General features: G+C 54.4%; 1 protein-coding gene across 3 annotated transcripts; it reads right to left on the bottom strand.

Moving 5' to 3' along the window:
* Nucleotides 1-1,120: 1,120 nt before the first annotated feature.
* TAL1 (TAL bHLH transcription factor 1, erythroid differentiation factor) lies at nucleotides 1,121-10,876 on the bottom strand. 3 transcript variants are annotated; one of them, XM_041483036.1, is made up of 5 exons: nucleotides 10,724-10,876; nucleotides 9,253-9,402; nucleotides 7,567-7,995; nucleotides 6,719-6,810; nucleotides 1,121-2,580 (listed from the first exon to the last, which is right to left on the bottom strand). In XM_041483036.1, coding segments are annotated over exons 2-5 (942 nt in total). In that variant the 5' UTR covers nucleotides 9,255-9,402; nucleotides 10,724-10,876; the 3' UTR covers nucleotides 1,121-2,161. The 3 variants fall into 3 exon arrangements, with proteins under 3 accessions (XP_041338970.1, XP_041338971.1, XP_041338969.1); XM_041483037.1 differs by having other exon boundaries at nucleotides 9,253-9,289; nucleotides 10,724-10,833; XM_041483035.1 differs by lacking the exon at nucleotides 9,253-9,402 and having other exon boundaries at nucleotides 10,724-10,875.
* Nucleotides 10,877-13,023: the final 2,147 nt, after the last annotated feature.

Here is a 13,023-nt window from a genome sequence, read left to right on the forward strand (position 1 = left end):
CTGTGCAGCTACCCAGAAGATACAGACAAGAAGCAATGGGTTCGTGTGGATGAGGGATTTCTGAGTATCGGCGAATTATTTTATTTTCTCGCGTCAGGTTAATAACAAGGGTGTAAAACCCCCACATACCCCACCCAGGGCTATTTGGGAACCAGGAACAGCTTTAGCTGTGTGACAGCACTCCCCTACTCCCCACCCAGCCCCGAGGGTCCCCTGGCAGCCCCCTTGCTTGTCTCTCCTAGCCCTGGCACCAGTACCAGTCCAAACCTCCTCCTCAGCATCGCCTCCTCACCCCCAGCACCTTCCCAGCCCTGCAGGTAACCCTCTCCAGTAAGAACCCCCTGCACAGGCAACCCAGACCCAAGAATCTTCCTCCTTTTCCACAATTTAAGATGGGGGAGATTGGTGCTTTCCAAATATTTGGGGGCTATGCTGGAAATACTTGCATGGGCCAGGATCCCTTCCCAGACAACTATTCTGCCTAATATGCCAAGCCACATGCCAGACTCTTACCTATTATTTACAAAGAGGCATCAAAACCAAGCAGGGATGGAAATGACAGGGCTCTGCATTAAGCCTGGACGGGCTTGCAGACACCCACTCATATTCTCTGTGTTCCCTTGTACCTCAGCATCCTTGGGAAGGCATGAGTGTGGTGGAAGGTGTCCCCACTCAGAAAGATTTATTCCCTTCCAAAGGATGTTTGTGTGTGGGGTTGGGGTTTTTTTTCTGCTGTATCATGGTAGGGATTTCTGTGCTTGACATGTCTGCAGAGGGTGGGGATGGGCTGGGGCAAATGCTCCATCAGGCCACAGCTGGGAGCAGCAACTCCCCTGTCCTCCCGCTTCCCAAACGTCCTCCTGGGGGGCAGCAGGGTCAGGGGATCAGCTCAGTCACAGAGCTCAGTTTTGCAGCAATTTGAGCACTCGGGAGTGCAGGCTAATCCCACCACTGTTTTTACTGCTTTCCCCCAAGATTCAGAGAGGCTGTGGACTCCCACCAGCCTCGACAGGTGAGGACCTTCCTAACTCCAGAATAAATCCAGCACTATTGTCCACACTGGGGGCATTGGCACAGCTGAAACACCATTTCACAAAATAAAACCAAAAAATTCAAAGCATACCATCAAAAAACCTTTTTATAACCCTATGTACACGCACACTGTTGATACATCATTGACTCCTTTTGCCCTTTTTTTTTTGCTATTTTGAATTTAAAAATCCCCCAGTCCAAAGAGATATTTCACTAGCAAATATTTTCTTCCTTTACCAACTCTGAAATTCATCTTTCCCAAGAGAAGCTCTGGCCCCACAGAAACCACTGGAAAAACTCTGGGAGACCACAGCAGGCTTAAAATTCACCTGCTGAGTGTTACCAGCAGAAGGATCAGGGACTGGGGGGTGGCAGAAAACACCTATGTACCTTTTCATTCAGTGGATACTGCATGACAGTGTTAAACGGAAGTAATCCCACATCATAAATACAACAAGCCCAAACAATCCAAAATTAGACAGAAGAGAAAGGAAGAAAGGGAAGGGAAAAAAAAAAAAGAAAAAAGAAAGAAAAAAGGGGAGAGAAAGAAATAGTCTAAATCCTTTTAATAGTTCTTTTGCTGAGGGTATTTTTTCACCTCTTTAAAAAGATACAGTCAAAAGCTCTCGGACAACAGGAATATGTGGCCAAGCTCCTGCTCAGACCAGCTGGATGTGCCGCAGGCTGGAGAAGTGCTGCAGCACTGGCGTGATGCAGCAGTTTCCAGCACCATGTGGAGCTGGAAAGCGCCGGTGGCCTCCGTGGGCAGTGGGAGAGGAGCTCCACGTCTCACCCAGATGACCAAAGTCACCAAGTGGTCTGGAAACCCTCTGAACGCTGCAGAGGCGCCAGCCACCTCTCCTTCCCCTCCTCAGAGTCCCATCCCGAGCAGTTCTGTACAACGAAGATGACTTCAAACGCTTTTCTTCTTTGCACGGTCACGTACCTAAACCCCGAGCGTCCGTCTGGGTTGGCCTTGTCCTCAGCCAACGCGCCGGGCTGGGGAGAGCGGGCAGCCCGAGCCCCCAGGGAAAGGCAGAGTCACGAATCCCACAAGCACAAGTTCCAGCAGCTGCACAGCCAGGCCTGGCCTCTCCCCCGTGGCTCTTCAGGAGCAGCGAGGGGGTCATCACCGCTGCGCGTTGCCTTCTACGGGGAGGATGGCGTGGTGCAGGCTCCGCGTGTGCTTCGAATCCAGCGTCTCGTGCTCTTCCGTGAAGCTGTCCGGGCTCGCCGCTCCGTCCAAAGAGCTTCCACAGCTCGAGTTGGGAGACAGCATGTCCTGCAGGAGGTCTTCCTGGACTATCCCCGAGTCTTTGTTCACTTTGCCCCTTTGGTTTCCTTCTTCCTCCTGGTCGTTGAGCAGCTTGGCCAGGAAGTTGATGTATTTCATAGCCAGGCGCAAAATCTCGTTCTTGCTGAGTTTTTTGTCGGGCGGGTGGGTGGGGATGAGCTTGCGCAGCTCTGCGAAGGCCCCGTTGACGTTCTGCTGTCTCCATCTCTCCCGGCTGTTGGTGAAAATGCGGCGAACCACTTTCGTGTGAGGACCTGCAATTCCAACCACGCAGAATTAGGAGCTGGGCTTAACAAGTATTGCTTTGCTGAATCGGTCACCGCTTTGCAAATTAACTGACTGACTAATTTTAGTAAGGTTTAATCAGCAAGGCAGTGAAACAAAGGTTTCCAGCTGATCACATGAGCTGAGAAAGCCGTAACTTTGTTCAATCCAGTGGAAGGGAAAAATAGAGTTGCATCTCTTTGGATGTCTCCTCAGATATCAAAATTTACCTCTCCAAGGAAGAAGGCTTAGGCCATGATATGTGTGCAGAAGGCTGCTATAATTTTTTGATATCTCAACTAAACAACAAGGGTAACTCAGCAACAATGGTCCCGTTTGAAGTTTATCTCACTAGATTGCTTTATTTTCTATCCCAAAAATTGTCTAAAGGACATACCATTGGGACAGGAGGAAATTAGCTTGAGCTAATTAAGAGACTTTGACAACCCTGAGATCCAGAGGTCTTCCCTGCTGAGGGAGACCAGAGGCTTGCCAGCAGCCCTCTGAATGAAACAGGGTGTTGGGATTTGTGCCATGGCAATGAGGACAGGTAGGAAGTGACCACACTGACCCACGGAGTGAAGGCAGTGTCCTGCTGGAAGGGTGGTCACAGGTGAGCATGGAACAGCTTCACAGCTCACCTGAGGGCTGCCTGCTCTCTCTCCTCCTCACTGCCACAGGGCAAAAACTCCCTTTGACACTGATTGGAGAAGGGGCTCCAAGTTGCTGGAGGTGTCCATTTGACCTAACTACCTGTGACCTCCAATTACACCTTGGAATTTTACAGCCATGTTTCTGAGAGGGGATGCTACACAGGATGAAGGCACAAAGCACACCAATTCTCCTTTCAGCACATCAGGGCAACTCCTGGTGTACATGAGAAAAGCTTTGTCTCTGTGCTAGAAGAAACCCAAAAGCACATCTAGTGAAAAGTACTGTTCTGCAGGAGCAGCAGTGCTGTAAATCAGGATTGCAGGCCCTTGGGTCCATGGAAACCAGCTCACATGAGGGAACACTACCCTAACATGTTTTTATTATTACATCCTTCCCATCATCTCCTCCAGGAGACATCAACAATGGAAGGTCTCATCAATCTCATTAAAATCTGGAAGAATGACCAGGGCAGAAACTCCCATGGGATAGGAAGCATCACATACAGTGAAAATCATCACAGAGTGGGAAGCAAAGCCTTGCAGGTAACACATTGGTGAGATTCACCCCAAAGGACTGTGGAATTCCCACTCCCCCCATCTCTCCCCTGTATTCCCCACTCTGTGACACCTGCCTAACTTCTCCCTCCTGGTGGGAGCAAGTCCCTGGCCTTGGTGAGCAGTTTAAGCCACAGTTCTGACATCACCCAGTGGAACCAGCCCCCCAGGGCACATTTAAACACCTTTATTCTTTTCTAGCAAAACTCTTGGCTGCCTTGACTGTGGCACAGGAACCAAACATGTGACTTTTTATAAGTATCCTGGTCAGGCTGTACCTCAGCAAATCCCACCCTGCACAGCAGGAGAAGTGGAATCCCTCATTCCAGCTGATCAGACACCATCACACTTTCCTTCCTTTGGGGGAAGCTGAGTCCCTGCAGCCCGGCTCACCACAGAGAACACCCTGCACTGCAGGGTTTGCATGGGGACACGCTCCCAAGCAGCCAGTTCAAGCTGCCAGCTCCTCCAGTGTGTGAGCAGCCACACACCTCACTCCTCCTCATGGTGTGCTCAGAGCTGGGAGTCCCCTGAAGTCACAAACAGCCCCTGGGACGAGCTGGGGGATGCAGAAATGACAAAACCCTCTCTGACCTCTAGGATTCCAGTGTGATGCTTTAGTAAAGGCAATATTCACCCCCAAACAGCGCCTAGTGCCCTCTGTATGAACTAAGGCACAAGAGCTCGTGCAAAGGGAAGGTTTCTTGTCCCTGATGTGTGCAGCCTGCTATGCCACAGGATTGTGGGGAAGGGGGCAGGAACCAAAGGGACCTCAGCAGTGCTGCTAATTAAGCAGTGAAGAATGTGCTACATCCCACTAAAACAATATGACATTTTTAGCACTTTACTGCTCTTTCCAGACAAGAAAAAGCAACCGGTCTTGAATCCAGAGAGAGATGGGGCTCAAAAGCTATTTACTCCCATAAGGGTATGAGAAATAACCACATCTTGGATACTGCTCATTAAAAAATATCCTCAAGAGACTTTCAGTCTTCAAATATGTGTTTCTGTTCACTGAAAGTTGATGACTAAAAGACAGCTATTCATAAATTTGTCAGAAATTAGGAAAAAAAAAAAAAAAGACCTGTTCATTTTCATCCAAGGGCATTCAAATCAAGCTTTAGTATATAAAACAAATTCTGACACCACTCAAATTCTTGATTCCTGCCCCAACTGAATTAAACATATCTTTTAGAAAGATACCAGGTTTTGGCCAAAACATGTCAAGCAGTGGAGGAAATTAAAATGCCCCATAGCTGTGTTATAATAGAAAATCTACTCCTCATAAAAAAAACTTGCCTCATAATTAATTCAAGCAATCAGATGAGAATTTTTGCCTGGATTTTTTAATAATGAATTGACTGATGCTCTTTAAAATTAGAAATATGAGGAAAATTAATAAAAATATGATCTTCCAAAGTTCCAGGATATACTTTTTTAGAGATACTTTTTTGCATTTTTGTCTTCACTTCTAGTTATTTTTAAAGAAGATATTAAATGGAACAAAATTTCCATAAAATAGGTAAAGAACTACTACAAAAACCCCACCACTTATTCTCTCACAGAAAAAAAACCACAAAGTGTCTGGCAAGACTTTCCTGCCCTTCTGCAGCCCCCAAGGGCTGAGGACCCTCGAGAGGGCTGCTCCTGTGTGCCCTGGATGTCACCCAGCAGGTGCCCTCCAGAGCAACAAGCAAAGTGCCTCAGACCACACAGGTGCCTCAGCATGGGATGTACATCCCTACAAATTGTTCCTGTTTGCACAACATAGTCTGATACCCTTTTTCCCCTCAAAAAATGTTGAGTCCAATCTTGGAAATTCACATGAACCAGAACCTGCAGGATTGGGCCCAATCTGTACTCCTGCATCAAAACACATGTTCAGAAACTTGGTTACAACCAAGTATTTCTGTAATCCTCTAATACCTGATTTAATAGCAAGTCCAAAGCTTTAGTCAGACACCGAGATTTGATGGACTTTCCAGCATAGCTGCTGAGCCTCGGGATCAAAACCCAGACAAAAAGCCCTTCTTGTGCCGGGGCTGTAACATCCCCTGTCCCACGGGGCTGCAGCCTGAAAGGACCGGGAGGGCAGTGGAGGACTGATGAATGCAGATAACACCCTGAGCCTGTCATTTCGGGATGCATTATTTTAGACTGATGCAGGTTATGATTTGATCTTAGATTAGCTGGATAGAAGGAAAGGGACAGCTAGCTGGAAAGGAGGAAAATTAATTGTCCAGCAATTGAAACACAGTGTTTACAATCGCTGAAGATAAAACGCATTTCAGTGAATCTCGTGTGCACGGGCTATTAACTCCAGAGATAAACGGGCCGGCCTTCCACGTGCAAATCGCTCTTGTAAGTGTCCCTTTGCGTGGGCAGCAGAGATCCCCTTGCACGGAGCATCCCACACCCCAAACCTGCTGCCAGGAGCAGGCAAACCGTGAAACGCGAGTCGGATGCCCGGGCGGTTGGTTTAAAGGCAGGTTATCCCTTCTGCCCAAGGCTGTGCTCTGCAGTGCGAACCTCTCCCGGCTGAAAGGGTTTACACACGCACATCTCACCGCAACGGCCCTGATCCGCACTTCAACAGAGACACGCGTTTATTGTCTTCTTTCGGATTTAATCTCTAAGCAATTCGCAGAACAGGGATGCAATTAGCCACAGGCTGAGCTGCATCCCTGGCTGCTGGGTGAAGGCAAACTCGCTGAGCACGCTGCTGGGCACCGCTGTAGGTTCCTCTTACCGGAGAGCCACCCTGCCTCCCTGAGCATCCCACTCGCGTTTTACGGTTTTAGTCCTTTTATTATTTGGGGGTTAAGTCCCAGAGTGTGGCATTGTGCAGGAACTTGCCCCCCATGGCAGATGGAGACACCCCTCCCCACCAAGATGCGGCGCAGGGGGGAAATTCTCTCACCGTCGGTGATCTCCATCTCGTACGGAGAGGGTCTCCGCTTCACCCGGTTGCTGCCGTACATGGAGAAGGAGTCCGGTTCGCCGAAAAACCCGCTGCGAAGAAAGGCAGACAGGCCGTGAGGACACACCGCCATCCCCCCGGCCCGGCCCGTGACGGGGGCTGCCCCCGGAGCGGCGGCAAGCGGAGCGGCTCCGTGACCTCGGAGCGAGCTCGCCGCTCACGAAGCCGAGCCGGGGTCGTGCGGTGACACCACACGCGGCCAGCCGGGGACACGCAGCAAGAGACGCCAGCCCTGCGCGGGCAGGGGGATGTGAGCGGCGTGGGGCGTCCAGGGGTGCGGCTTTGGGTAAAATCCCCCCATTCTCGCGACTCTGTGCCGCCCCGCAGGCGGGCCGGGTGCGCACCGCAGCTTTCCCTGGGCGAGGCGGGGTCCGTCCCCGCACACCCCCGGGCTGGCTCAGCCCCTGTCAGAGTCTCTGCTGTGCCCTTCGCTCATTTGCGGGACTCGTCGGAGAACAGAGAGAGCCCGGGGGGCTCGGAAGGGCTAAACCGGTTCTCGTCCGTTTATTGACGGATCCCTTCGATCTACCCAGGGCTTTACCACCGCAAATATTTCTCCTTCGAGGAACGAGTTTTTCGTTTTTGACTTTCCCCCCGCCTTTTCCCTTTCTCTCTTTGCAAAGTTCGCGTGCAAACCCGCGATGAGTAAGCGACGAGCCCCGCGCAGAGGAAGGGATGCTGCTGCTTCTGCTCCCGCATCTCCGCCCCGCGCCTCCCGCCTCCCCAGCACCGCGCGGGACACCCCTGGGGGAGCTCCGGGATGGGGATGGGACAGGGGGGACACGGACCTGTTGATGGTGGCCAGCGGCTGGCCCAGGTTGTAGAGCATGGCCCTGCCGGGGGGCTGCAGCGGGAGCGCGGGGGGGCTCAGCTGCACCATGCGAGCCTCGCAGGCGGCCTCGGCGGCGCGGCACGGCTCGGCTCCCGGCGCTCTCTGCATCGCCTCCCCCGCCGCCTCACGGCTTTTTATGTCCAGGGAGCCCCCCCGGCGCACCAGCTCGATGACGGGCACAGGGGCGGCGGGGGGCCCGGGGGAGGGCCGGCCCGCCTCCTTGGCCGCCCCGTTGAGCAGCAGCTGGGGGTCCGCCGGCGCCTCCATGCCCCCGCGGCTGCTCTCCGGCTCGCTCGTGGTCTCCGCTTCCGAGTCGTGCCGCCGGGCGGGGCGGGCATCGCGGGGGTCACTGGGGGGCGGCGGGGCGGGCGGCCTGTCCATCGTCCTGCGGAGAGAGGCAGCGCTCAGCGGCGGCCCCGCACCGGGAGCACGGCCGGGCTTTGCCCCTGCACGGGCACCGCCCGACGGGGGGGCCGCGTCGGGGCTCAGACCGCGCCGGTGACGAACGGGGCAGTTCCTGATCACCCCAAATAATTTTAGAGTTTGCTGGCGGGAGCGGGGGGGGGAGGGGGGGTCTGTGGGTCCACCCCGCCGAGCCGTGCGGTGCCGTGACGTCACGGGGCGCCCCAGCCCTGCCGTGACGTCACGGGGGCTCGCGGAGCGGCGCTTTGACGTCGCGCAGCGCCCCGGTCCCGCACGATGGGGACGGGCCGGAGCCCCCGGCGGGCTCCCGGCGCTCCGCGGGGATTCACACCGGCACCGCCGGGGCGGCCGAGCGGCGAGGGGGCTCGGGCGGCTCCCGCAGCGCCGCCGCCGAGGGTGCGGGTTAAATTGCGCGGCCAAATCGCGGCGGAGGCCCAGCACACATCCCCGCTTTTCTGGGGGTATTTCTCCCCGTTTTGGGGTCCCCGGCGGTGTTCGCTGCCCTGCGGAGCCAGCTCAGCCGCCGCCCGGCCTGCCCGTAGCGGCCTTAGCCTCGCGGGCGGCCTCTTCTCCTCCCATGATTGTTTTTTATTGTTATTTATAAACTATCGAAATATACCTGAAACCACTTTTTGGGGGAGAGGGGGTTAACCCAACCCCTAACGGAGTCAATCCCCCCGCGCATTCGCTACCGCAGGAAGGAGGAAGGGGCCCGGCCGCGGCCGCACGCACAGCATTGTCCCCTTCTCCCACAGAACAAATGCTGTCGCGACAGGGCACCTCACGCCTCGGGCAGATATCGCGATTATTTCTATGCTTTATCTCCCACATATGCCCTCGTTCGTTTTTGGATTTTGTTGTTGTTGTTGTTTTGGTTGATTGATTATTCTTTTCTATATAAATAAGGAGCTTTACTGAGCAGAGAGCTGCCACCCATCCTTCTCGCTCCTTTGCCTCGGGTTATTTTTTATTTCGTTTCTGATAAACTGAGTCGCGAGAAAAAAAAAATAACAACCAAAAAAACCAAACCAAAGCAAAAACCCAACCGTTTTTTTTGCCATATATCACTATCTCTCTGGAAAATAAAATAAAAAAAATTTACAACCACCCAACCTAAAGCACAAGTTTTCTGCCTTCCCTCCGGCCACCTTCCCGCCAGCCCTCTAGAAAGAAAAATCTAATTGCCTATTCCGATATTGTATAGGAAGAGATTACTCACATGTGTCATATTTAAGTAGGGACACCGCAAGTCTCTCCTGTTTCAACAAAAGCGCTCTCAGTGTCAGGCTGAATTTACTCCTCCCACCTCAAGGTACTTACGACTTTACAGAGAGGAAGGACACCCGCATCGGGATAAAACTGCTAAATCCTGGGAGGAAGAGAAGGGGGGGAGAAAAAAATAAAAAAAAAAAAAAAATCTCGTGGGTCCGGATTGCCAGAGATCAGTGGAGGGAGAAAGGTGCAGGGGAGAGGGAAGGAGGGGACAGCACCCCGGGGAGGCCCCTGTGATAGGGGACAGCGGCCACCCCCGGGTCCCCCCCCCGCCGCCGCCGGGAGCCGCCGCCTCGCACACGGGGCCACAACGAGCGACGGCCATGGTCTGGCGTGGAAAAAAAAAAAATAAACAGAGAAAAAAAAAAAAAAAAAAGGCGTGAAAAAAAGCGCCCTATATTTGGGGCGAATTGGGCGGTTTTTTGGACACATTGCAAGCCCGGTCTTCCCGGGAGGAAATCACAGACGGGGCCGGACACGGGGTTGTTTTTCTCCCGATGGGCTCGCACGAAGCGGCGACGGCGGCGGCGTTTCTCCCACGTCCGGCTGGAAAATTTAATTCCTAAAGGGGCAAATTAAATTCCTCAAGGGGCCGGTTACCGGCCGAGGAACCGCGACAGCCGGCACCGGGCCGGCGGCGGAGTGAGCCCGCTCCCCGCCGCCCAGCCACAGGAAGGTGAGGCCGGCTCACCCCGCCAACGAAATCACGAAAAATGAGGTTTTCCCCTTGGTAAAAAAAGGAATAATCCCGATGGCGTCTGTTCCCGCATTTGTTAAAAAACGAAATACGCAAACCCGCAAAGATATCAGCAGAATTTTGCCTTAAATTGGGGTGGTTTCGTTTAGAAAAAAATGGAGGGGGGGCATTAAATCCCCGCCCGCTGGTTTCTGCTTCGCAAAATCCTTTTGTTTTCCAGCAGCCGATCGGCAGGAAATTTCCAACCCAAAAGCGCACCTCTCCAGCCGGCCCTTTGTAGGGAAATCGCCCCAAAGCGAAGGGGCGGGAGGCAGCGGGATATGGGGGACCCCGTCTCGGGGAGAAGCGCTCAGGTTCGGGCTGTCGGTCGGGCCGTGTCCCGCTGTCTGTCCCTGTGGAGAGGCTGGGGCAGCCAGGCCCGGTGGGCGCTTCGCCCCCAGCGCCCCCAGCCCGCCCCAGCCGCAGCCCGAGGGTCCCGGGGCCGCGGGGGTGCCGCACCCCAAATTTCAAAGGGGAAAGTGTATTCTCCTCCTCACCGACCCCGCATCAAAGAATAAAAAGATTAAAATCCAACCGCGGAAAAGATTTTGTGTTTTTTCTCGTCTCTCATGTGGGGCAGAAGCCCCCAAAAGCTCCCTCGGTGCCCTCCGAAGCCCCCCAAAACCACATCCCGCCGCCCCCAGCGCCCAGACTTCTGCAGAGCCGATTCCTCTTTACTCACCATTTGCTTTTCATTGGGAAAAGTGAGTGGAGCCATTTTGTGGCCTACGCATCGCGGCTATATTTGTAGTAAGTGTTGGGTGGCTTCAGCTGGGTAGGCTCTAATTCCACATCACGTCCAGTTTCCTATTTAGTATGGAGAGCGGAACACTACTGCAATGTGGCCGAGAGAGATAAAACCCCAGCAGTGGCCCGCCTGCCCTGATAAGCTTCTAAACCCATTATTTATGAAATGATTCATTATTATTTGGCAATTTTATCGAAGGAAAGCGGAAAATTATTGCAGGGATATGCATAGGAATAACTCCGGAATGCATGCCTTCTAGCTTTTTATGTGTGTGTGCTTAGATGCTCTTAAAAAGACACTAAAAAAAAAAAAAAAAAAAAAAAAAAAGTAATAAAAAATTGCACTGTGGCTGCCCGCATCTGAATAGCGATTCTTTATTTTAGTCCTCTTGGAGGTTATTATGCCCCTGTTTTGTTTTTTTTTTTTGTTTTTTGTTTTTTTTTTTCTTTTTTTCTGTTTTTTTTTTTAATTATTATTATTAAATATGGAACACCTACTCCGTTCTTAATTAAATTTAATGAGCCAAAATAAATGGTTAGAGATGTTGAGAGAGGGGGAAAGGGTGTGGGCTGCTTTGGGACAAGAGGAGGTAAATAAAGCACATCGAAAGGAGATGTTTTGGAGAAAACCGGCCCCAATCCCCAGCCTTCCCCCCCAGCACTGTGTATTTTTGCTGAAGGGCTGAATTGGGGCGATCTCCCTGTCTCGTCTCCGCTTCTGGGGTGGGAGGAGGCCGAGCATCCCTGCCGAGATGCGGGATGCTGGGGAGCGTGAGTGGAGCGGGTACCGAGAAATTTGGAGGAGAGGGGCTTGGGGAAGGGAGCGAAGGGCCCTGGCTCGCCCCGCAGCAGTGCGCGGCAGCCAGCGGGGCTGGGGCCGGGCTGCGCGCCCCGTCGGGGCAGGGGCTCAGCCGGGCTGCGGCCAGCTCCGGGCCCGGGCAGGGACCCCCGGCCTGGCCAGAGCCCCGTGCCCCCGGAGCGGCTCGTGGGGCGTAGCGGGGGTCGCGGTGCCCTGCGCGGCGATCGCAAAGCGACGGGAGGCGTGAAAACCTCCCCGAAATGCCCAAGGCTCCCGGCATGGAAAGGGGGAACGCACGAGTGGCTGGAGGGTCCCGGATCCGGCATGGAAAGGGGGAAGGCAGGAGTGGCTGGAGGGTCCTGGATCCGGCATGGAAAGGGGGACGGCAGGACTGACTGGAGGGTCCCAGATCCGCTCCTCGGGGCACCCGCGGGCAGCGCGGCCCTAAAGGCAGCGGCGGGGAGCGGGTTTGGACAGCTCGGGGACCGGCCCGAGCGGGAACCCGAAAATCAACGAAATCACGGCCGGCGCGGGGCGGTAGGGAAGGGGCCCGGGCTGAGCCCCTCCCGGGACACCCCCGGTCCCCTGTGCGGGGCTGGGGCCGTGCGCGGGGCCGGGGACAAGCGGCGAGGCCCGGCCGCACCTGCCGTGGGGCGGGGGGCGGCGGCGGGGCCGGGGGTCGCTATTGTCTCCCCGCCACCTGCGCGCCCTCCGCAGGGGGAAATGCCGGAGCTGTTATTCTTCCTTTCACTCCTTCCCCTCAGCCTCCCGCTCTGGACGCGGCCGTGGGAGAGGTTTCCACAAGCCCCGGGCGCTCCCCCCGGGGCCGGGGCCGTGTCCCGGGCGGCAGGAGCCCGCACGATGCTGGCGGCGTGCGTGGGGCGGCGGGGCAGGGGCGGTCACGACGCGCCGGAGAGCCCGCCGTGCCTCCCGCCAGGAAACACGACCATTTTCGAGCCGGCTCCTCTCACCAACAGGAAGCGTTAAAGATAGAACAGCCGGGGCTGGGCGGGGGAGATTAGGAAGCCGAGCATCTTCTGAGCACCGAGGGCTGCTGCGGGGACATTGCCAGCCGTGCCTGTGCCCGCTGCGGTGGGAGACGGGGCCGCGCTCAACCCGCCTCCGGCCCGCGTTTTTACTTTACTGGAGAGGGATGGAACCCTTCAGTCAGGGTGGGGAGCACCAAAATGATCCAAAGTAAAGCGGTCAGTGATGTTCTGAGCGGGCTCAGCACCTTTTCAGCTAGCACTAGAAATATCTTAGTTTTAATAAAGAATAGCTAGAAACTATAGAAGAAAAAAAAAACCCACCAAAAAAAAACCCCCAAAACCCAAATCGATAAAGCCATGCCATCACCTCACAAGCCAGCTCTGGAGCTTGGGCCTCAGTGGCCTGTTAACAAAGCCAGACCTGGCTTAATGTGTGGGGTTTTTTTT

The sequence above is a fragment of the Pyrgilauda ruficollis genome, unplaced genomic scaffold (assembly GCF_017590135.1).
Source record: "Pyrgilauda ruficollis isolate IOZ18807 unplaced genomic scaffold, ASM1759013v1 scaffold6, whole genome shotgun sequence".
Taxonomy (NCBI): domain Eukaryota; kingdom Metazoa; phylum Chordata; class Aves; order Passeriformes; family Passeridae; genus Pyrgilauda; species Pyrgilauda ruficollis.

Excerpts from the sequence above, each read along its gene's own strand:
- TAL1 (XM_041483035.1), bottom strand. Across the intron at positions 6,811-7,566 it reads CCGCTGGCCACCATCAACAG|CGGGTTTTTCGGCGAACCGG; the intron begins GTCCGTGTCCCC and ends CTTTCTTCGCAG. Across the intron at positions 2,581-6,718 it reads CGAGATGGAGATCACCGACG|GTCCTCACACGAAAGTGGTT; the intron begins GTGAGAGAATTT and ends TTGGAATTGCAG.